This window comes from Camellia sinensis, chromosome 14 (genome assembly GCF_055761805.1).
Source record: "Camellia sinensis isolate YWXY chromosome 14, ASM5576180v1, whole genome shotgun sequence".
Classification (NCBI taxonomy): Eukaryota; Viridiplantae; Streptophyta; class Magnoliopsida; order Ericales; family Theaceae; genus Camellia; species Camellia sinensis.
Window position 1 is genome coordinate 41,739,868 of NC_138974.1, and position 26,082 is coordinate 41,765,949.

Below are 26,082 nucleotides of genomic sequence, written 5' to 3' on the forward strand. Positions count from 1 at the left end.
AATTCACTTCCTCACATGTTGAAGCTAACGCTACAAGTTCAGCTTCCATAGTAGAATTAGCAATTATAGTCGGTTTTTTAGACTTCCAACATATAGCACCACCACTGAAGGTAAAAATAAAACCCGAGATAGAGAGAGAATCACCTGACAAAGTGTTCCAATCAATATCACTATATCCCTCAAGTACCGCAGGATACTTGTTATAAAACAAACCATAATCTTTTGTTCCAGATAAATATCTCATAATTCTTCCCATAGCTAGCCAATGATCTCGACTTAGCTTGCTAGTAAACCTACTAAGAACTCCAACAGCATATGCAATGTCAGGCCTAGTACAATCAGTAGCATATCTCAAATTACCAATCATGCTAGCATATTCCTTTTGATTAATTACTTCTTTTTCATTTGTTACAACAGATAAATGTATGCTTGCATCAAAAGGAGTAACAAACATGTTTGCAATCTAGAAAATTATATTTTTTTAAAATTTTCTCAACATAATGCAATTGATCAAGAAAAATGTTATCATTAGTCTTGGTAATTTTACTTCCCAAAATAAAATTGGTTTCACCAAGATCATTCATATCAAAGTGGCTATTAAGCATATTTTTAGTCTCATTTATAATATACAAATTAGAGCCAAAGAGAAGTAGATTATCCACATATAAGCTAATAATTACATGTGCATTCTCACAAGTTTTATGATATATGCACTTATCACATTCATTAGTCTTATAACCATTCTCAAGCATATAGGAATCAAATTTCTCATGCCACTGTTTAGGAGCTTGTTTTAAACCATAAAGGGATTTTTTAGCCAAAAAGTCAAAAAGTCATTAAAAAAACCAAAAAGCCAACAACCTATACCAAAAAGTCAAAGATTCTCTTTTCTCTCTACTTTTTGCACATCTTTTCGTAAAAAGCCAAAAAGTCATCTCAAGCATACTAGTTTTTTTTTACATCACATTTTAGCCAAAAAGTCAAAAAGTTACTAAAAAAGCATGTTCCCAAACAAGGCTACACACCTTACTTTCTTGGCCAGGCTCCACAAAGCCTTCGGGTTGGTTCATGTAAATCTCTTAATCTAGATCTCCATTTAAAAATGTTGTTTTCACATCCATTTGATGAATTTTTAAACCATAAATTGTAGTTACTGCTATCAATAGTCTAATGGATGTAACTCTAGTAACCGGAGAAAAAGTATCAAAGAAATCAAGATTAACTTGTTGCTTAAACCTTTAGCGACAAGCCTCGCTTTATATTTATCTATAATTCTATCCGGTTAAACTTTTTTACGAAGGACCCATTTACACCCAACAGTTTTACAACCTGGAGGTAAATCCACTACCTTCCATGTTTTATTTGAAAGTAGTGAATCTGTCTCATCATTTACAACCTCTTTCTAGAAAATAGCATCAAGTGATGATAAAGCTTCTTGCACCGTAAGAGAAATTTCTTCCACATTGTAAATATAATAGTCAGGGCCAAAATCTTTTTCAACTCTACCTCGTTTACTCATCCTTAGTTGAATTTGAAAATTTTCTTGTTCTTGAAAAACTTGAGATAGAGTAGAAGAGCTAGGCACGGATAAAATATTTTCAGAAATTATTTGACCCCCACTATTTCTAAATTTGAAAGGAAATTTATTTTCATGAAAAATAGCATCACCTGATTCAAAAATAATATTATTTTCCATATCATAAAATCTATAGGCTATACTATGCAACGCATACCCAAGAAAAGCACAGGCGGTAGCTCGTTCACCCAATTTAGGTTGTTTAGGATCTGCAAGCCTCACAAAAGCTAAACAATCCCAAACCCTCAAATAACCTAGATTTGGTTTATGCCCCCACCATAACTCATAAGGTACAATTTTAGTCTTTTTGTATGGCACTCTATTTATCATATGGCAAGCTGTCAAAATAGCCTCGCCTCAAAGATTTGAGGGAGCACCTGAATCAATAAGCATAGCATTTGTCAAGTCAATTAACGTTCTATTTTTTCTTTCAGCTACGCCATTAGATGAATGTGAATATGGTGGAGTAGTCTCATGAATAATTCTCAATGACTGAACAAAAGAGTTGAATCCAAGAGATTTATACTCTCGGCCTCTATCATTTCTAATTCTTTTAATCTTTTTACCGAATTGATTTTCCACTTCAAGAAGGAATTCTTTAAATTTCTCAAAAGCATCACTTTTATTTTTTAATAAATATACATTTGTGTATTTTGAAAAATCATCAATAAAAGTGATAAATTATCGGTTAACACCCCGAGTTAAAATTCCTTCAAACTCATACAAATCAGTATGAAATAATTCTAGCAATTCAGTATTTTTTTCAACATTTTTATGAGGCCTCTTAGTAATTTTTGCTTTACTGCAAACTTCATATTTCTCAAAAAAATTTGTCACTTAAGGAATTAATCCTAAACTACTCATAATTCCCACATATTTACTGTTAATATGACACAAGTGAGCATGCCAAAAATTAATAGAAGACAACATGTAAACCGAATTAGTAGATGGTTTATTAATCTCAACATTCAATTTGAACATCCTATCACAAGCATAACCCTTACCCACAAAAATACCCTTCTTGGTAATCATATTGATCAGATTCCATAGTTTGCTTAAAACCAGCCTTGTTTAACAAATAACTTGACATCAAATTCTTCCTCATGGACGGTGTATAAAGCACATCTTTTAAAGTAAGCACACATCCAGAGGTGAACTTAAGGTCAACCTCACCACTCCTAAGTATCTTGGTTAGACTAGAGTCACCAAGCATAATTGTTTTCTCATCATCAAAAGGAGTATACACCTTGAACCAAGTTTGATCATAACAAACATGTCTATTGGCACCAGAATCTGCCCACTAACCGTCCACATAATTAACCATGCAAAAGTCTGTAATCATCACCACAAATGGCTCCTTGATAACGTTAGCCTTTAGGGCAGGTGCACGTTTTCGAAATTTGCAAGTTCGAGCAATATGCCCACTTTTGCCACAGACAAAGCATGCAAAATTTTGTGGAGGTGACGGACCTTGGTTCTTATTTGGATTAATCTATTTATTGTGAGGTTTACCATAATTCTTCATATTCTTTTTATAAGGCTTCAAATAAGCATTCTTGGAATTGTAACCTTTGGGTAAGTTATTATTTGCTGAAACAAAGTTTACCTTTGTGGTAGAATTGTCATTACCCGCTTGTGTTATTAACGCATCTTGGCCTCTAGCCTCCTCTTCGACTCGGATGCGAGTGATCAACGCCTCTAAGGAAGTCTCCTTTTGTTTGTGGCGCATGCTCTTTTTGAATTTTCTCCAAGATGGCAGTAACTTGTCAACAAGTCCTACAACTACCAAGTTGTCACCAATCTTGATGTCTTCAGATCTTACTTCTGCAAATATCATTTGGAAATCTTGTGCTTGCTCCACAACAGATTTTCCATCTACCATTTGGAAGCAAAAAAAGCGGCCAACTGCATACTTTTTTGCTCCTGCCTCTTCAATATCATACTTAGTCTGTAAAGCTATCCAAATTTTCTTTGCGGAAGTATAAATGGTGTCATAGTAATCATAAAATTGATCAGCATGGCAATTTAAGAGATAAAAGCGACATTTATACTCATTTGTATTATAGGAAGCTACTTTTGCTTCATGTGCCTCGTAATCTTCATCATTCATCTCCTTGGTTGGGATTTTGTTTGGGTTCTTCTTGGTAAGAACATATGTAACTTTCAAAAGAGTAAAAAAGAACTTTTTCTTTCCATCTCTTAAAATAAACTCCCTTGAATTTGAAAGGCTTATTGAGATCTCCAATTCTATCATTGGTTTTTTCTGGTACTGGTTCCATGTTTTGATCTCCTTAAAATTGTTGGTGAAAATACCAGAAAAAATTATATTTTATTGATAAATAATGCAAAGAAAATAAGATACAAATAGATCAGGTTAAGGCACGGATATCTCGTTTTCTTTAAGGAGATCAAGCCCACTGCGGTAGGAAGAACCCAAATACCGATGCAGTAGTCACAAAGCTACGTCCCCTCCAGAATACAACAACCCGACCACTTGTCGTATGGTTCAGGCCAACTCTGCACAAGATAGTGAACCCAAAGCTCCACCAAGAAAAACACCATTCTTTGCTAGTAATCTCTCTTGTACATAAAATAGTTGATGTGTTGGTGTAGAAAAGAGTAGAAGAGATGAACTATTTATAGGCCACTAGAACATTACAAAATACATCAAAAAATAATGACCATGAACCTAGAGAAAACAGAGAGTGTATCTAAATATGAATTCACTACCAAGTTCAAGAATTCTAATTAAACTCCATTCATGAACAAGATAAGATTCATGAATAAGACAAAAGAAGATTCACGAACAAAATATATAAATAAATAAATAAAAGATATTAAAATGGTCCAACATATTCATTTTGATTACTTTTTTTTTTCTAAATTTATTTGCATGTCACTTTTGTTAAGGTTTCTTGTGTTTTTAATGTATAAAAAAGGGTATTTTTTTATCTTAAAAAAAGAATTTACTCTCTACATGAACACGCATGATTCTCACAACTTATTAACTTGGATTGAGAGTTGACCATTACATTTTGGTTAACAAATCTCATGGAACTATGGACATTTTCAAATGACAAGTAATTTGTACATATTCCAAACAACAAAAACAAAAAGCAACGACAACTTTATGCCAAGATTGAGTAGGAGTCAGAGCAATATGGAAATATGAATTAAAAAAATTAAATACTAAATAAAACAAAATGAGAAGACAAGAGATATATACACTACTAACAAATCCTTAGTCATAATAAGCAGACAAGTAAATCTTACAAAGTTCACAAAAACAACAAAGTGCTTAACCATACTAACATGAAAAACCAGTAATTAAATCCAGAAGAATTAAAACACCAATCACTTGGGGATGTACAGGGGAAGAGTGGGCTTGCTTTTGTGCCTGTAGAAAATCTTCTTCTTCTTCGCTGTTCCATTGCAAATGGTTATCACAATCTTCCCAGGTTCATATATGTAAAACGAATTTCTAGCACTTTCTCTCATTTTCTTTTCTTCTTGTAGCAAAACATTATATGAACAATCATCGTCTGGAATAAATTCCTCCTTGTAGGCCACATCAAATCCAACCACGGTTACATCCCAAGTAACTGTCACTCCGGCCTAATCAAACAAAAAATATATATATAGTTGTTGAAGAGTCAATTAATGTGAAGAATAGAACTGAGAAAGTAATTGTCAACCAGGATTGTCAAAAAACTTGTTAAAAAGAAGAATAAAAATTTGGGTACCTCCGCAATAGGAATTTGAATGATCTGCACTGCATTTCCTCTGACTTTCTTGCTTAAAGCTTTGTCACAGGGAGAAAACTCCATGTCCTTGTCCCTCTTGAGGCCACCATATTGTAACGGTATGTTCTCCGTGGATATGTACCTTATTATGGGTTTAAGGAAATTTGTTTGGTTTAAAGATGGAGAGATCATTAAATAGAAATTAGAGAGTGAAATTACTGAGATTTAATGTAACTCACTTAAGGAGGGTCTGTGTGGCTCTTGATGGCCTGGCAAAGATGAACTTTTTCTTTGTTCTCTGAGAGAACTTTGAGTGTAGGGCATGGCTCAGAAAATACCAAAATGGAACATTTATGAATATCTGCATTAATCCATAAAAGCCCATGTAACATTATTGTGCAAAAACTTTAAACAGAACTTGATAAAATATGAATCAAATCAATACCCAATAATCAACGAGATTCTATCAGCTCATAAAAAAAAGCACAGAAAAAATCAATATATGGTCCAAATTTGTTCCGAGTTAGTAGGATCATACATACAATGAATTTAACACTCAGCTCATTTCGGCAGAAACTTGAAATAGATCTTGATAAATTGAGAATCAAATCAATACCCAAGAATCAACTACTAGCTCAAAAAAAATGCAAAGAAAAATTAATATGTAGTTCGGATTTGTTTGAGTGTAGTAAAGATCACACTTAAAATGAATCTACCGCTTGGATTGTTTCAAAAAAAATACTCTTTTACTAGATTTTTTTTTTTTTTTGGGTAGAAAATGTTTTTTCTATATTTTGTTGCAACTTTAAAACTAATGCACTAGTGGTTGTGATAGTAGTGTGGTGATCATGATGGCGGTGGAGTGGTAGGGTGGTGTCCATAGAGTTTATTTTGTAAAACGTTTACACTTTCTTAAATGATTTTGTTTTTCATTGATCATGAAAAACGTTTTCTAGTAATTGTTTTCCATCATATCAAATTATTCAAAAATTAAAAAAAATAATAATAATAAAATTGAAAAAATGTTTTTTTTTTTTTTTTCTCAGAAACAAGCAGAGCAGAGAATAAATAGCAAAAGGACTTACATTCCTGAAGATGAGTTCAGGGTAATTTTCTTGAAACAACACCATGGTCTTCTTGTTAAGCGAACGCAGCTCTTTCATGGCAGGTCCAGGCGAGTTCTTCATATCCGTAATCTGCAGAACAGAGTCCACCCCACCCACCTTAAATCTGAGTTGCTTTATACACTTTTCCATGGATTGTACTTTCCATCTCAAAAACTCCTCACTTTTCTCTTCTTCCACCCCAAACCCATTATTATTACCATTCTTCCTCAATTCCCTCTCTTTAAATGCCCCAAACACATTGTAACACACTGGCCTCCCCTGTTTATCTTCCCCATTAATACACACCACATTTCCATCACCAGACCCCAATTTCTCCTCACAAATCACATCACAATTATACGCTTTTCGCCACTTCAATGTCCTCCGAAGCAAATTGAAGGCCTCAGAAGCGTTATAATCCTTGGCTTTCAAGAATTTCATCAGCACAATGTCAGTCCCCTCGTGAGCTTTACTCGGCAAAAGAGGGACTCCCCACAGAGTTATGTCTCTGAAATTTTCCCTCACATTGGAGGCGAATCTTCCCCTGTTTTTCCCGAGAATGTATTTTCCCAGAATCGCGTCTTCGACCCTGCACCGGAATTCCAACAACGCGTACTTTCTCGATTTCTTGAGCTCGATCGAATCTGGGTTTTCGAAGATATCTTGAGGGGTGGGATCGAGAATGTCCTCAGTGGATTCTTGGTACGACATTGTGCTTGATTCGTCATCGTCGTCTTCATCGTCGTCGGCTGATTCCGATGGGAACACTTTTTCCTCCGGCATTTCTGGTAGCCGGAGAAGCTCGCCGGAGGAGCTCAGGTTGGGTGCCGGAGAGACAGAGAGAGAGAGAGAGAACCCTCTTTCCTTTTTTCTAGAGCTTTGGTGTACCGCACAAAGATTAGAGCTTTCTTGGAGGTTAGGTTTTAATGGTCAAACAAGTATGAAGAGGAGTTCTCAAATTCCAACCGTTGGTTTCGCCGGCGCCAAATTTGGGATCTTTGTTTGGTTCTTGACCGTTACACGGCTTGTGTAGAAATAGCCTTAACAAATTAATGTATAGGTGAATAAGCTCTACCAGTAGATTGTTTAAGATTGAAATTTGTAAAAAAATATTTAAAATAAATAAATTAAGGGGAAAATTGTTAGTCAGCTGCAACTTGTAAGACCCAAAAAAAAATTACAAAATCATGAAAAAGTTTTTAAGTTTAATTATTAAAGTTGATCAGTTTTACCATTGATTTGAAATTTGTTTAATGTAACCTTCTCTAAATTAAAATAATGAAAAGTGTTTATATTTTTTTATATATTTATTTTTTGTGTTCAAAAGACACAATGTTAAATAGATCTTATATGAAGCAGTGGAACTTATATAAAATTAGTATTTCAAATAATGATGATATTCTTATAAAAAAATATGTAATTTATAGTGATGCTATATATATTTTTTGTATGAACTTTTTGTATACAATCTCTTTCGCATAAAAATCATCATCAATCGACACATACTGGTCTAATAAAAATTGGGGTGCTTGGGCAGAGCCTTAAAGCATGTTTTTTACCAGAGGAACAAAATTGGATTTCATGTGTTCAAACCATTGAGAAATCCAAATGAGCCGGTCATTCGTATATTTTTTCAACTAATGTTGTATTTGATTAAGGGATTTAAAGAGGAATTTAGAAAGTGAAATGGAAAAGATAGGTATAATGTGAATAAAACATATCTATATTTCATCTAATTTCACACAGTTTTTCCCTTTCTCTTTCCAAATTCCTCCTCAAATCCCCCAAGCAAACACAGCGTTAAACTGTATATTATAGTGAATTTTGAATAGTTTATATACCTGAGCACTTGATATATTGCTTGCATACATACATAGGACAAAATGAACTCGTACAACTCATACTTCAGGTAATAATACGAGTTGTAGGAGTTCCAACTACTACAGGTACGTAGATGCCATCGTACAGGTAATCACCTGTTAAAATCATTAAAAACTCAATACATAATGTTAATTATTTATAAAACCTGTATTTTTCTTTTTCAATTAAACTCATATCGCAGTGATTTTCAATAATTTTAAAAAGAAGTCAACTTTCTGGCCAACCAAACAAGCCCTTCTTTCAGCCAAAAAACACCTTCCAAGCCAGCCAACACAGGATTGATATGCCCCTCAAGTGGTGGGAGGCATGAAGGATTTTGGAAATACAAGGTTCCAACCACAACCTCAAGAAAGTCAATCTAAGCCCATTGCCAGGGAGACAAAATATACGCATTGAATTAAGAAAGAAAAAGCTAAGCAGAGGTATAAATTTAGGTTCATAGTTCAATCTCTATGATAAGATGGTGGATCTCATCCCTTGTAATGAGGTACCAAGTGCATTATGCAATCAAGAATCATGTCACACAATACAAGATACATTCATGGACCTGACTTTTCTCATTCCTAGATCATGATATATGCTTATTGGCCTCCCTTTCATATATGAACACATCCAATGAGCACAACAATGCAGTAGTCTCACGTCACAAGTACACAAACAATGCAGTAGTCTCACGTCACACATGCGCAGAGAGAGAGAGAGATCACCATTCTTCGAAGTTTAAGAAAAGGGAAAAAGGCACCATTGTATTGCACATCCTGAGTAAATGAATCTAAATACAACCACCTGCAATTTTTACAACCCTAGAGAGGAAACAAGGTCATCCAAGCTATGTCCTTGTATTTACAGTTTAAACAGCACATTAAAGTTACAAGATAATTGATGGAACCTATAGTCGAACTTTCATGACTCCCGATACTTGGTCAGGTCAAATGTCAATGTTCTTGAGCAACTGAAAAATAAATAAATAAATGCATTAGCACAATTTTGCAGAGCAGGTTTACATGGTTGACACACACACTACCACAACCCAAAATTAGCAAGAAAGTGAATAAAATTAAAAACCATGAAACGAAGAAACTAACCTCCTCTCAGAATCCCTATAGACCCCAACCAAAGCCTCAGCCTTGTCATAAAAGGTATCCTTTAGGGATATCACAATACTCTGGAACCCACTTCCACCCTCCATGCCTTGATTACCCCGAGATCCTTCACATGACTTTGATCGGATGAACCCAGCTACCTTAGCAACATTCAAATTATCCAATGCAGCATCCACCTCATCCAAAATAAAGAATGGTGATGGCCTATAACTGAAATATTCCATAAATGGAAAGTACTAAAACCATTAGTCCTTGAGAAAGAATGCACAAATTGAAAGACTAAAGACCAGCATAAAAATGATTTTCTTCCGAATTCAAATTGTTGTTCACTTAACTGCATGGAATATGCAAACATGATGTAGTGAAAATAAGCAACTAGAAATAAAACAGCATAAGTTCGTTCAGAATATTAAATGGTGACAGCAAGATTCGACATACCCAAAGTATTCTTTAAAATGTTACACCATAAATCAAACCCTTAAAAAAGGTGGAGCCACAGAGAGAGAGAGAGACAGACACACGCACACACACGGATTACTATCCAGCAGTCCAATAATAATGTTATAACCCACAAAACAAACAACTAATAAAGGAAGTTGCAGTCAGAGCAGAAACAAAAATATCTAGTGTACACGCATGCACACACACACACTAGAAGTGGTGGCACACGTGATGTGTGCATACGATCATTTTCTTTCAGTGAAATCAGATTGTGAAATGTATGATTGAATTCACCTAAAAACTAAAACATTTTATGAATCTGAAAAGATCAACAGCTGTGAGATCCAAAATTTACATATTTAAATAAAAATAAATAATAAATAAATAAAGGTCGCAACAACCACCACCTTAATTTGGGGGCATAACTGCCCTTGCTTTTATATAACTGCTCTTGTGAGCACTTTTGGAAAAGGGAAATCTGAGACAACCACACCAACTCTGGTGTTTGCTTTAGATAATAGTCTAGACATATATGTAGAGGGAGCGAGTAAGAGGAGGGCCATGCTTCCTTATATATGATAAGGTTCCTACAAAACACACACATAAACATCTACAAATTCCAATGTACCTGTGGATGGAGAAAAGTAATGCAAGTGCTGCAACAGTCTTCTCCCCACCAGATAGCTGTTCCATATCACGGAATCGCTTTGTTGGGGGCATAGCAGTGTATTTGATGCCATGTAAGAATGGTTCGTCCTCATTGTCTAAGTTCAAATATGCTGTCCCCCCAAGCTGGTGCGTGCTACTCTTCGTAAGTTGTTTGTAGATTTTGTCAATAATACCAGAAATGTGGTTGAAAGCTTCCATAAACAATTCATACCTGTTTCCACCAAATTAAGTTTTAACTACAGTTCCATCACTGTAAAATATACAAGGTAACCCAGAAATATGGCACAAAGAAGAAGCATAAAGAGCTTAACAAGTTCATGACTTGAATATGTAAAATCGCACATAAACTATAATTTCCTTTCTACACTTCATGCGAGTAAATATACTCCACAGACCCAAAGAAAACAAGGTACCAGCATCATTATACAAGTAGGAATTGCAAGACTAAATTCCAGACAACACAGCTAATTCGATTCATAAAACAATCATGCAAGCAAAGGATTTAAAACTTAAATTTATCTTCCTGCAAAATGCTGATGGGTATGCTGGTTTGTCAGACTGAACTCTTTTTCCATAATTACAGAGTATCACTAATAATATGTCTGATAAAAACATCATAATTTGTAAATAATAAAGTTCCAACTAGGAGTTATATCCACAGCAGGACCAATTGTATTCATTATTACCTCCTTTGCTTCACTGCATTATACTTGTCGGTTATTTCTTTCTCTTCTTTCCTCACAGCTTCAAACTCCTCGGTTACAGCTCTTTCCTTCTCCAGCAGAGCCTCGTATTGGTCCAGGGCCTTCAGATTTGGAGCTGTTCTTTCAATTTCCGATACTAGGGCATCAATTTTTTTTGCATATTCGGCATCAAGCTTTTCTCTCTGAGAAGATCGCTTGTCCTGCAGTTGAGATCTACTTAGTTCGCTAAAATCAAGAACTGGGCTTGGTGTAGGAGATTCAGTATCCATTGGATCAGAGATAGTAGGAAGGATTATGTTCTCCAGTTCACATTTCTCCAAAATCTCTTGCTTCTGAGAATTCAGCTGCTCAATCTGAGTCTCCTGTAAAACCAGGAAAACAAGTTTGGTGGCATAATCTTTAATACCTCACAATAGAACTCACAATTCAGTCAAACCTTTGATTTTATTTGACGATTAAGTTTACTTATGCTTGTCGTAGCATTAGAAATCTTCTTCTTCCATTCCTGAATATCCTTCTCACAAACTTCTGACTTGGACTTCCATTCTATTGAAGAAGACAAGGAGAAAAAACAAGTAGCAGAAATTATATTAAGCCATATTAGGAAAAGAAAAAAGATCAATGGTAATTGGCAAAATATACCCCAACTGGATCAAAGTAGTCATACAACTGAAACTTTTTCCATAAAGATAAAAAGTTCCGTAAATTTTCACTATGCAAAGTAACACCTCAAAATACTTCCACTACTTTTCTCCTATAATATGAATCTTTAGCCCAAACTACCAGCAACTAAACTAATGACTTCCAAGCCTCTGTAAACTACTGTGGATATAATTGGAATGTGTAATGGACCAGCAGCACATAATATAATGAAAATGAAATAACATAAACCAATGAAGTAAACACGACAAACATTCAATGTTACAAATTTAAAACATTGGATGAGTAGAGGCAATAAAATACGCATCAAGTATAGTTGGCCATCGCAGCAGCAATGTGCTGAGACAGCACAACATCAGAAGTAGACTTGACTATGCTACGATACAGATAAAGAAGAAAAAACCTACACCTCACACAATTCATGAAAAGCAAAAGTAACAAGAAGTATAAACAAACAATTGAACAAGAAAATGATAAAATCATTACACCAAATATTGCTTAAAAGCTCACTTTATGCTACTTATAAAAAATAAAAAAGAGGACACACACATCAGGTTATACCTTGTTAGTAACATAGTAAACTTCATAGAATATCTTGAGAAGCTGAAAACATACCCTTTACTTCCTCCTTCAAATGATTGACGTCATCAGTAGCTTTCCCCAATGCTGACTTAAGTTCATCCTCTTTTGCAACAACCTCATTTAAAGCATTTCTTAAAGCACTGAGAGAAGATTCCAACTTTGTAATTCGAGAATCCATGTCCCGCTTTTGTTCATACTCCAACCTGAAAAGCAGGGAGGGGGCATGTAAAACCCAATACTTCGGGTACTGAATAAGCAAAGGAGGTAAGCCCACACAATAACCAAACCAAACTAAGCCATGTGCCCCAATCAAATGGGATCGGCTATAAAAATAAAAACAGAAGCACGTCAGGAAATGACATACTGGTACTTCAACTTTGACTGCTGACTTCTCAAGTTAAACCTTTCTTCAGCCATTTCTTGAGCAGCCTTGAGCTGGTTTTCCTCATACTCGCGAATGTTTTTCACCCCAACAGACTCACTAAATTTCTTGTAGATCCGGTCGACAATCTCATTGATCCTCTTCTCTAGTGACAAGATCTTTGAAGCCCTTTCAGTAATAGCTTTTTCTAACTGCAAACGGTAGAACCCATCCAAGTCAATTGTGAGTACAGTCAATACTGCAATACACTAGATGCATAGAATAGTCACCAAAGGACCTTATGAAGTTCAGGACTACTACGATGAATTTCTTCTTTGATATTATCCTTTTCCTGCTTCAATTTTGAAAGTTTGTCCTCAATGCTTTTCTGCAACAAACAGTTCTTAGTAACCAATTGTACAAGAATATGCATTACTCATTCAGTTCATAGCGAAAGTCAAATTTAGACTGCCTCAATTCAAAAAGCCCATAAAAGGTACAAATCTGCAAATGCTTTCATAACACGATATTAATCATTTCAGACTTTCAGTTACCTTCTCAATCTCAGCATACTGAATCTTCTTTTCAAGTCCACTAATTTTCCCAGATGCTTCAGACTCTTTCAGCTGCATCTCTCTAATTGACCCAAGCTCTTCCAATTCCAACTCAAACCCCTCTTTCTTCTTTTTAAGTCCTGCAATATAGAAAAAATTATACTATTGCATTAAAGCTTAAAAAAGCACTGATACATCATTCCACAAACCTTCAATTTTTTTATCGTCCCATTTATGTGACCTTGCTTCCATTCCACCACTTGTACCACCAGTCATTGTACCTGACTTCGTCAGTAGAGTCCCATCAACAGTCACAACTGCAGGAAATAAACATTCATGTTTCAGATATAACCAAATGGAAATGACACCCAAAAAAATGAATCAAATCAAGTAAACATAGATACCTTTATGCCGCTCTCCACTCCAACTTAGAGCCTTAGCTTCACCAAGATCATCACAGACTAAGGTATTCCCGACAGCAAACAAAATAGCCTTCTCCAAGGCTGGATTGAAAGTGTGATTGTTAAGTTACAACTTTATACTCCATACATTTTTATTGTCCTTGCAGTATTATATAGTATATTTGAAAACAAAAGAATAAGCAAGTTCAAAGTGGATAAAACATCAAGCCTTCTCCAAGAACAGAGAATTATGTATGAACATCAAAGAATGAGTTGGAGTGAGCTCTAAGAGCGTCTATCTCAATCTCCAAAAACACAGAAAATATCTAAAATATCAGGCATCGTAAGTGTTATCAGCATAAATGAAATGACAAAGCAAAGTGTACAAGTACATAAATATATCAGAATGCTGGTGAAGTTGGTTCTGCAAATGAATAAGAACACCAAAATACCTAAGAGACTCCATCAAGATCATCCAAAAAAATCAGACAGTCATTACCAGGCAACAAATTCTTTAAGTTCAGGAGAATCAACATTAGATAAAGCATAATACACTTGAAGACGCACAATTGAAGTTAGAAACAAATCTAAGTGTTTGTACCTAGAAATACAAAGTTCAGTATTTAAAAAATGAAAGAGAGAGAGTAACATTTGCTAAGAGAGAACCACCAAAGAAGCAAGTGATTCTATAAAATGTACAACTATAAAATCCAAATTGCAATAATGAAATAAGTAAGAAGAAGATAAAGAAGAAGACGCTCAGAATCCTATTGATATACAGGCAGTGAGTACAGAAAATTCAAAAACTGAAGCACGCATGACATCTTACTGATCTACAAAACTCAATTATAAGATTATGCATATAAACAGGATTGCTAACATGAATTGTCATGTGATCATGATTTTATAGTGAACTTCCCAAGCCAGAAAAAAAGGATATTGGATGACATCAAAGACCAGCTTCGCCGTACCACGTAAGGTTCGTAACTTCTCAATGATTGGCTTTACACGGACAGATTGAAGAGGTATAAATGTCAGCGGAGGATGCCTTCTTTCTTTCAGATGCTGACAAGCAAACCAAATTAAACATCATTACAATTGTAGTGATCTTCATGGGCTACAATTATATATGTTAAAATCCACCTACTCTCCACCTACTTCACCCACTTAAACCTACTCCACTAAACCTAACCCACTACACCACTACCACCTCACCTACTCCACTAAACCTAACCCACTACACCACTACCACCTCCACTTCACCTACTCCTTACCTACTACACACTCACCCTCTTCTATATATAGGAATCATGAATCATTGCAATATATATCAATATATCAATCAATAATACAATTCTTTATTTCTTTTTTTTTTATACATTGAATTTTTACATGGTATCAGAGCCAAGTTAAGAAGCTAATAATTCTGCTTCACCGGCGGGCGGCAGAATCGCCTTGGCCGCCCGCCGGACCTCTACACATACCTTCACTCCACTGCCACGAATTATTCTTCTTGATCTTCTTGTTGTTGCTGATTCAAATGTTTGGTTTTCATCATATGAGGAAAATTCTCAGATGACATAATCACTACTGTTATATTTCTCAGAGATGAAGATTCCTTAATTTTCTTGAGCAAATCATAGCCTGTCATTCCAGGCATACAGTAATCTGTAATAATCAGATTCACTTCCAATCCCTAATAATCAGCCTCCCCTTGTTCGGCAATCGGTGAATTCGCATTCTACGACGTCGTCTTCGTCTTCGTCTCACATTGCTCATCATCAGAGTTCACAGGTCGAAGGATCGAATCCACACAGCAACACTTCAAGCTCAAGCTCGAGCTCGGTCTCGTCTGCGGAAAGATCTCTTCTTCCCAGGGGACATCAAAGAAGAAGCTGTTTCATGCGTCCTCCAGGGGCTATTCTTGCTCCTGGTGAGACTATCATAGCAACTGTATTCAAGTTTGTGGAGCCTCCAGAGAACAATGAAGAACCAAATTTTGGGGGACATCAATTCAGCTTGACCCTGTTGGAACTCTAACCTTGGAGTTTGATGATGGTGATGTTTTCCAGTGGAGCAAGGTCACAACATCCATTTGTAATCTTATCCTCGGTAAAGTGAACCTCAAGTGGTCTAACTTTTTATTTTTTTTTATTACTATTATTATTATATCAAATAATCAATGCACTCCTGTTCCCCACTCTACTTTCTTTATTTATTTATTTTTTTTTTCTATTTATTTTAATCCATCTTTTTTGCAAAGCAAACGAAAGTTTGCACACCCATCATCATTTTATTTTATTTTATTTTAACCCCCTTATCCTATTTTGATCATCATGTCTCCACTACCCAATTTTCTTTATTTTATATATATATATATATATATATATCTCTTTTTATTATATTATAAAAAAAATAAAAAAATCATCATCTCTCCTCCGTTTGATTTCAACCTCCATTATTTTTATTTATTTTCTCCAAACCACTTTCCTTATTTCCCCATCTTTCATTTTTTATTTCAAATATATTTTTATTATTTCTTTCCTTATTTTTCTTTCACATTAATTTTAGGCCAAGTTTGGCATCCTCCAAAAAATTCAAAAAGTCACTATCCTATTTAAGTCATATCATCTTATTTAAATCACATCATCTCTCTAACACATCACTTCAAACCCAACTCAAATCCAACCCATATTTCATAAAAAGTCAAAAAGTGTACTTATTTAGTCTTCCCAAACTTGGCCTTAATCTTTTTCCCATTCCATTCCTACCATATAGCTTTGCACACAACACCATATTTTATTCATCTCAGGGATCAACCCCGATCACAATTTTACACAAAAAAAACAAAAAAAAAAACAAAAAAAAAAAAAAACACCAAAAGCTTTGTTTTCTTTTCTGCAGCCGGCCACCCACCGACCTCACTTCTTCGCCTATTCCGCCGGTCTCTTCTTCTTGCCTCCGTCCTGGGCGGCCCTTGACGGTGTTGCCTCCGTGTTTCCCACTCCACTGGGCACGATCACTACTCCCTGCTCCTCCACTGCAGCATATGGCGGCCCTCCAAATCGGAACATAACGGTGGCCTTCCGCTTCAGCTCCTTATTTTCCGCCTTTAGCACACTGATCTCTGCTCGCGCATCCTTATACATGCGTTGGAGCAGAGCCAGCTGGGAGTTTAACTGCTGCACCTCATTTGCCCTACTCTGCAGCCGGTTCGACAAGTTTGTAACCGCAGTCATGGTTTCCACACATGACTTCAATGTATACTGATTGGCTTCCACATCCGACTGCACTGCCATTCTTTGCTCCACAAACCGCATCGGAAAGTTCAATGGAGCAAACTCCGGGGCGCTTGGTTGAGGTTCCAGTGCCACCGCACCAGTTATCTCTCTTGTTGACTCGTTGAGGTCGGGAAAGAGAGTGAGCAGCCCACGGGAAGACGAAGCCATTTTCTGGGCAACAGAGTGTTACAGCGTGTTACAGAGTTTCTCTCTCAGCAAAGGAAGAATTTTTCAGAGGTTTCTCTCAGTTTTTCTGTCTCAGCTTCTGCCTCAGCCTCAGCCTCAGCCTCAGCCTACGTCTTGGTTAAATAGCCGAGGCAGCCACGCGTCTCGCGCACCACTTGACGCCAGACGACAAACGGGCGCGCCAGCCAAGGCACTCACGTGCCTCGCCATCATGTCCGGCACACCTTTTTATGACTTGGGCTCGCCTTTTAATGGCACGCCTTTTTTTGACAGATTGGGCACACCTTTTGAGGGTGCGACTTTTTAAGGGTCCGACAAGACTCTGTAAACTGTCCCGACATTGATTCCGGTTAGCTCCTTCAAGGGTCCGACAAGACTCAATAAACTGTCCCGACATTGATTCCGGTTCGCTCCTTCAAAGGGTCCGACAAGACTCTGTAAACTGTCCCGACATTGATTCCGGTTAATTTCTACAAGGGTCCAGCAAGACTCCGTAAACTGTCACAACAACTGTCACAACAGTGTCTGTTACAACGGTCCGACATGACCCCGTAAACTGTCTTCTACATCGGTCCGACATGACCCCATAAACTGTCTTCTACATCGGTCTGACACGACCACATAGTGTCTGCTACAACGGTCCGACATGACCCCATAAACTGTCTTCTACATCGGTCTGACACCGCCATCCAGTGTCCTCTACACCGTTATGACACCACCATACAGTGTCCTCTACATGGTTATGACACCCCCATACAGTGTCCTCTACAACGTTATGACACCACCATCCAGTGTCTTCACCAATGGTCTGACACGACCATACAGTGTCTCTTATCCTCTTTTATTTTTATGTATTTTCTTATTTTGTTACTCTCTCCAAACTCAAGTTGGTTAGTTCCTATCCCCCTTGAGTTTGCGGGGGGCTGTTAAAATCCACCTACTCTCCACCTACTTCACCCACTTAAACCTACTCCACTAAACCTAACCCACTACACCACTACCACCTCACCTACTCCACTAAACCTAACCCACTACACCACTACCACCTCCACTTCACCTACTCCTTACCTACTACACACTCACCCTCTTCTATATATAGGAATCATGAATCATTGCAATATATATCAATATATCAATCAATAATACAATTCTCTATTTCTTTTTTTTTATACATTGAATTTTTACAATATATTTCTGAAATTCTTCTCCTCAAAACTCAAGATAATTTCAAAACTTTGGATTTAAATCCTGAACAAGTAGTGGACAAGATTCAACCACATTTAAAACGTTAAATATTGAAACAAATACACCATAAACATAATATAAAACAGCAGAGCAAACAAAGATAACTATTTGCATTCTATTAAACGCTGCGCCCTGATTTTAATATTAGCAAAAATATTCAGAAAAAATAATGAATCAGATTGACCAATACAAAAGATCAATCATGAATTTGGAATACTTGTATCCAATCCATTAACATCCTTGCAACAGACCAATACACCTGTTCCAAAACTGATGAAAAGCCCACTCAGTCCCAAGCAAAGGGAGTAGCAAAGCACAAATCTCCTAGCCACCAAATTAAAAATAATTGATCAAGTGAGATATGCGGCATACTTCAGATTAAATAGAGGGTGAGAGCGCCTCTCAGGAGAATGTTGATCTATAATTGTCGTGGCTAAGTATGTGTCATAGAACAACTTTATATGGGCAGTCTATATGCCAAGTATGACAGTGTTCCAAGTAAATATAAGAATAGGTTCACGTGATCACATCCTATAACAAGTATGAACAAGTAGGGGCAAAACTAAGCATAAACTGATTCCATACGTATGATACCTTGATGCATTCCTTTCCTGTATGTTCATCCTCAACTACTACTGCATCCATAAATTTGCCCATAGCCACAGTGACAGCAAGGTTATACTTTTTCTGTGTTGGCCTGCAAAGATCAGTCATGCGACCATGGACACCTGCAAACAGGCTCTTGAGAGTCTCAACTGCTTCAGATAACTTTGCATCCCTCTCATTTTCATATCTATCAGCCTTCAATTCACGTAATTGGCTATCAACTTCACCAATTTTGGCCTTCAACATTTCATATTTGCGCCTGTAACAGAACAGAATAACCTATTATAAGTTCAGAACGTATTCAAATACAGAATAACCACTCATACTGAAATGTAAAATAGGTGCAGCACGAGAATAGACCAACATATGCCTATGGCAGAATAGGTGGACACAAGACATAAACTGACATTCACAAAAACCGATAAGTAATATAATATCATACATCGTCAAGTTGACTAACCTTGAATTTCCAAGTTTTTCTTTCATCTCACGCTGTTCCTTTCTCACTCGTGTGAGTTCTTCCTTGTGTTTCCCAACAGCATCAAGAATCTTTCTTAGTCTTGCTTGCATCTGTTCCTCCTGCAACTCCAGCTCTTCCTTCCGACTTTCCAGCTGTTGAAGATTTTCTTCCAAATTCTTTTGAGCTTCAGTATCAGCATGTTGTTGCCTATCATGAACCTCTTTCTCATCTCTTAGCTTTGCGGTTTTCATGCCAGCCTCCTCCTTGCTGCAATATCAAATTTACAATGAAGTGTTTTTTTCATTGATAACCTTTATCAAAGTCAATTGATTAAGTAAAGTGATCAAACTAGTATTGCTGCAAAGACAGGGTATATGACAAGTAAACAGTGCAATGGCCAACTAAAATTTTGAAATGGTGGATTTCTCATACCTTAGAACATAAATAAATACGTAGTTTTTGCTAGAAAAAGTTGCAGAGATATTCTTTCTCATGATACAGTCTTATGCAATAACTTTTAGTAATTCAAGCATCTCCCGGAAATTTTTAGTATTACCATAACTCTTCAACTACCATATCAAAAGAGTTTGCACATCAATGAAAGCTCACCTTATGTAGAGAAAACCTAAACATGCCATCAAAATAACAATTACAACAATCGAGATTATTCATTTCATCCTCATCAAAAATGACAGGAAAATTGTTGCCTCAACATGTATCGACAAGCATCAAGAGTCTGATGCTTGCCAAGGCAACCCTTTTCCTCTCAAGACTCCTCCTGATGCTCGTTGAGGTAACCCTTTTCCTCTAAGGAAAGGTCAAGGCGACAACTAGTCCAAACTTCAAAAACACTTTGAAGAAAGAACTCATGTTTGAGCCAGGAGACACTAATGCCCCAACTACAAAATAGACACAGAACATATAGCAAGTAAGACTCCATGCTCCATAAGTTGAAAAGAACCCATAGGACTTACATTTGATGGTATATCTCTAGTTGACTGTCGGCCAACTGAAGTTTTTCACCACCATCTTGAACTTTTTCATGTAGCTCATCCAGTTTTTTAGTCATATCATGCAAGTCATTCTGCAGCTTTTTTATTTCATCTGCATGCTTCTTTCTTTCTTCTTTCTTTTTCTTAAGCTCCTTCTCACTACTTTTGATTTTTGAGTTGATGCGAGACATTTCCTCCTTTAGTTTTACAAGCTCAGGTTGCTGCAAAGAGAAAGTACCAGCATAAAATATAAGCTGTTACTACTGGGCTCTCAATAAAGTGAAACTCAAATATTCAAATGTCGTTTGCAACAAACTGTGGACAAGTGCAAAATTTAAAAGATAGAGGCTGAAGTCCGTGTGGAATGTCTCCACAATATACTTGTACATCCGAAGAAAACTCTATAAGATGCAGAAAATGGCCAAAATAAGGAAAACATAACAAAATCAAATCATAGAATTCACGCAATGGCACATAAAACCTTAGGAGCATGTTATGCAAAAAATTACTCCTTAATTTGAATTTATTTGACAAGTAAATTATAAGTTCAAGGACAAATCATCCATACGTATCAAATTGCTGAAAATTTCATTAAAATAACTATAAAATAATCCAACTGATTTTCCTTGCATTAACAATTTTTTGCCAAATTTAGTGATTTTATACTTTGGCATGCTTATATAATCCTGATAGATAGACACGCCTCACTAGTGTTTCTCAGCATTGAAGTTCTACCACAAAGAGACCATGAAACCCTCATCAAATTAATAAATAAACAAACCTCCTATAAATTACTTCGTCAAATAAAGTTGCTCAGATCCATTAGCTTCAACCTAATCATGTATATGTATAACAAGGAATTTGGCTGAAATGATAAACCAAAAATTGATCATACCTTCACCTCACCACCCCCTCCCCCCCTTTTCTCCCAGACAGAAAAACAACTTATTAATAAATATATAAATAACATGAAGCGCCCAACAGTTTACAATAAATGATGTCTTATTTCCCCATCAGTTTACAATAAATCACCTGCTGAAATGTTTAAAGATGCAACAAAAAGTTTGCCAGCTGAGGGAATGCAACAGGTCAAATTTTTTATGGTTTTTTGTGCACGATTTTTTGATTTTAAACTTTAACTAGTTCAGTGATACAACTTCATACTTTACCCTATCCCTAATAGTTTTGACCTACCTACCCGTATAATCGACCCTACCCTATCAAAGCTCTCTCAAACATTTTCTATTAGAATCGGGTTTGGTCAAATAGAATTGAGTCGGGGAATTTAGCCATCCCAGGCCCCCTAAACCCAACACCCTGCAATTTAAGTAGATGAGTGCCAAAACTCCCCGCAAGAACAGTGTCAAACCAAACATACCAAGCCATGTATACAAACTTTGCTTACCTGACACTTACAAAGGAAAGACCACAATTTAGAACCCAAAAAACAAAACAAAACAATGACAGTGAATGGGAAGGGCAGGGACTCACATTCTTATCAAGTCTACTTATTTTTTCAGCAACCTTCTTTTCACATTGTGCAATCTCTTTTGAATATTTAGCCTGTTCTTTCTTCTTTATGCTTGCTTCATGTTCATAATCTGTTACTTCCTGCACAAGTTCTTCACGGCTTTTCTTTTCAGTTTCAATGTCTTCATTAGCCTTCTCAATGTCGTTCTCTATATTCCACAGTTGCCATAAAAAGTGTTCCTTCTTCAAAGCTTTCTGCATGATAGAGAGAAGGAAAGAGTCGTCATTAAGAGACTTCTTAACTGCCAAAGATTTCAGAAATAAGATTCTATTATCATACCATCTTAGTGGATGCAGTACAACAATCTAAAAGGCCACAAGTTTTAAGGAAACTATTGCAGATATCAAACTCTTCCACAGCTTAAAAAATTGTAAATGATAGGAGAACAAGCATGTCTCTCTCTCTCTTTCTCTCTCGATCTTGGTGTCTGTGTGTGCGTGCACACATGTGAGTGACCAAGATCGAGAGAGATAGAGAGAGAGAGATTACATATAAAATCACTAATCATATTAAACAAACCAGAACTCTACTAAGTATCCATCCTATATTCTCAAAGACAGACACTAACTGTTGTTGAGATACGGAACAGTTAGAGATAACATGATAAAATCAAAACATAAGGTTATGTTTGGTAACATCACCAGTTTTCAATTTTTGCCCAAAAAAAAAAAAAAGGAATCATAGTACACAAAGATGCTTTGAAAATAAATGGAAAAAAATAAATAAGTAAATAAAGCAAATATGTTTGGTGGCCTTCCGGAGGAGGTTAAGGGGGGTTGGTCTGAAGGGGCTAACGGAGTGAACAAGAGGAACCTTATGGGGAAGAAGGATTGCCGGAGCGGAGTGGTCAGAAGGACTTGCTGGAGAGTGACCAGGGGTGGTCGGAAAGGGGAGTGACAAGAAAGGTTGCCAGATCAGCCAGACACATTTTTGTTTTTATTTTTTTTTCAAAATTTTAGAAACTATTGCTACTTTTTCCACCACAAAAACAGTTACCAAACATGGTTTATTTCATGTTTTCAAAAAAAATTGGGGCATTGGACACTTTTTGTCAGGCTACTTGCAAGAGCAACTCAAAGATATTTACAGTGCCACCACTTCAAACAGACAAATCTGAAAACAGACAACTAAACCTGTAAAGTAAATATTTTTATTAAAATAAAGGATGCCAAAAACAATAATAAAATAAAATTTGCTCTATATTTAATTAATCAAACTCTGCTAAACTGAGGGGAAAACTAAATAGTTATCATTCAAGTTTCATGTGATGAGAAAAATTAGATATGAATGTTACACTATGGTTTAAATCAAGAAGTTGCGGGGGTAAAACATAGTATCAACAAATACAGAATCTATAAAAGACATTGTATTATAATCCATTGATGATGAGTTATCATGCATACCAGTTGATCTTGCAAGCGAAGATGTTTTTCAGCTTCTTCTTTCTGTTCTTTCTTCTGCTTCCTCTCCAAAACAATAGTTCTTTTTTTCTGATAAACAAGTGCAGATTTTTCTTCAGCTCTGGCTTTTTGTTCTTCCAATTCCTCATAATCTCCCTTAAGTTCATCAGATCCAGAGATTTGCTCAAGAAGTGAAGTAAGTTCCCTGGGATTTTTAGATGCAATTGATTCGACATCACCCTACATGAAAAAAGTTGATAATTGATTAGGAAGAAGCTTCAGCTTCATGCTTTCAGTTAAAAGTATTCATAAGTGTAATGCGATGTCCTATAATGGGTATAATTCTGAACCTAAAAAAATGGGGGAAAGGAGAGGGTCAGGAAGGAGGGATTTGCATGATTTTAAGCATTATGTCAATCACATAAATGTTTGTTGGATTCGTGTACATACTATATGAGTAGTGCTACGATAACCAAATTTTTATACTAAAACTATGCATTGGAAAAATGTATGGAAGGTGGAATCCACTGCATCCATCGATGCAGTGTTGACACATCATTTGGTATGCAACTTTTGGTATAAAAATTGATCATCACTGCATTAAAAACTAGATACACATAAAACATGTTACTTGTATGTATGAGAATGTGTATATATTTTGTGCCATTTTCTGAATTTTATTTTTATTTTTTTTTTTTTAAAGAAAGTAGAAGAAGAATGAGGGATTCTTCAAGAACACAATAATAAAAATTATAATTTCTCTATAGTTCTTCTAACTTAAATTATCTACATGGTCCTTTTCTAGTTTATTTACCCAAATCTATTGTTTCTTCACAATTTTTTCTCCTTAACAAATTATTTATCCAAATTTTAGTTTCTTCACAGTTATTTTATCTCTTTCTCCCCTCAACTTCTTTCTACTTCTTCAAAAAATTTAGTTTCCTTTCAGTTCTTTTCTCTCCCTAAGCACCAAAAAAACCCAAATTCAAATACAAGCAACACAAGATGTAAATGCACCTGAAAAACGAGAAAATTGCGAGCCTTGACGAGAATTCCCAGAGACTTCAACTTAGAATTGTAATCGTCCCAATTCACAACCCTCCCATCGATCCTGTACTCGCTACTTCCAGAACTCGTGATAGTGCGAGTGAATTGAATCTCAGTCCCACTGCCCAACTGATACACCAGCCTGACAAACGCCCTTCGACCCTTCTGCTCCTTGTCTCTGTCGTCAAAGGCGTAGATCAAGTCCTTCAATTGGGAGCCCCTGAGTTGACCGGTACGGACGCCGAGAACGAAGCTGATAGCGTCCATGAGGTTGGATTTTCCGGCACCATTAGGGCCAATGATGGCAGTGAAGTTGAAGAAGGGGCCAATGGATTGGAGGCCTTTGTAGGACTTGAAGTTTTCGATTTCAAGTCGGAGGATTTTGCCCGGAGATGGAAGGGACGGCATGGTTCGAAACCCTAAAAACCCTAGGTTGGGAAGGAAGCTAGGGTTTCGGGGATGCGATGTTGTTTGGGGATTTCAAGTGGGAGAGAGTGGAGATTTGGCGGGGGTTTGGACTAGCCACTAGGGGAAATTTTACGGAGACGAGAGTGAGTGACATGTGAGAATTTTTTTACAGAAATGAGAAACACGAAAACAATGGACTGTTCTCTCTCTCTCTCTCTCTCTCTCTATTACACCACGATCTCTTTGGTTGTGTGAGGCTTGTGTACGCATAAAATCTCGTTTACGTCCCTGCTGAATTGGTTCTGCCTATGCGGAGAGGCGAGGGTATTTATGTAAAACTGTGAAACGCCTCGTTTGGATGTGCGTTTTTATTTGATTTTGACTTTTTTTTTTTTTTTTTTTTTTACCTTATTAGCTTCTAATTTTAGATTTCAGTACACTACGGAAAAAAAAAAAATAGACGCCAATAAACTCGGGGAAAAAAAAAAGGATTGTAATTGAAAGTTGATTAAAAAAAAACTCATCATCCAAACAAGACCCAAGGACAAAAGCTTCTCTCAGAAGTCGAAACTAAGGGGTTGTTTGGGGTGTCCTAAACAAGTACACTTTTTGTCTTTTTGGACTAAAAATTGAGAAAGAAAATATAGATGTTTGGGTTAATTTTTTGACTTTTTATGAAAAAATGTGTAATAAAAAATTGTAAAAATTGATTTGTAGAGAAAAATTAGGATTGGGAGTTGTGCAGCCATAATTGTTGACTTTTGGTGAATAGTGTTAACTTTTTAATTTTTTTAGTAACTTTTTGACTTTTTTACAATATGTCAAACTTGGCCTAAAAGGGTAAAATTATTTTCTATCTTGTGCATATTTTTTCAAGAAAGACTTAACCGTTATAATTAAAAATAAATATGTTAAAATAAAATTTTAATAAAAACATAAGCCGGTTGGTAGAGTTTCTAATTTGATAATATAATTGTATTTTGAGTTTGTGAGTTTTCAAATTATGATTTGAGTATAAAAAAAAAATTTGATTATAAGTTTTGAAAAGAATTTTGAGTTGAGTTTTTAATGTTTAATGTGACATGTGAAATAAGAAAAGAAATTTAGTTATAAGTTTTGAAAAAATATTTCAAAACTTAATGCAA

General features: G+C 36.1%; 2 protein-coding genes across 2 annotated transcripts; both read right to left on the bottom strand.

Annotated features, from left to right (window-relative positions):
- Positions 1-4,797: 4,797 nt before the first annotated feature.
- Positions 4,798-7,458, bottom strand: LOC114275163 (patellin-4). The gene is made up of 4 exons (XM_028217155.2): positions 6,405-7,458; positions 5,559-5,680; positions 5,320-5,461; positions 4,798-5,191 (listed from the first exon to the last, which is right to left on the bottom strand). Exons 1-4 carry the CDS (start codon positions 7,206-7,208, stop codon positions 4,931-4,933), a joined length of 1,329 nt encoding a protein of 442 aa, XP_028072956.2. The 5' UTR covers positions 7,209-7,458; the 3' UTR covers positions 4,798-4,930.
- Positions 7,459-9,025: 1,567 nt separating this feature from the next.
- TTN8 (Structural maintenance of chromosomes (SMC) family protein) lies at positions 9,026-26,082 on the bottom strand. Its single transcript, XM_028217154.2, has 18 exons — positions 24,500-26,082; positions 23,486-23,722; positions 22,043-22,276; positions 20,534-20,772; positions 19,560-19,826; positions 19,088-19,358; positions 14,722-14,846; positions 13,785-13,894; positions 13,590-13,697; positions 13,381-13,520; positions 13,125-13,214; positions 12,830-13,038; positions 12,499-12,668; positions 11,660-11,769; positions 11,206-11,585; positions 10,479-10,730; positions 9,392-9,619; positions 9,026-9,258 (listed from the first exon to the last, which is right to left on the bottom strand). Exons 1-18 carry the CDS (start codon positions 24,935-24,937, stop codon positions 9,210-9,212), a joined length of 3,657 nt encoding a protein of 1,218 aa, XP_028072955.2. The 5' UTR covers positions 24,938-26,082; the 3' UTR covers positions 9,026-9,209.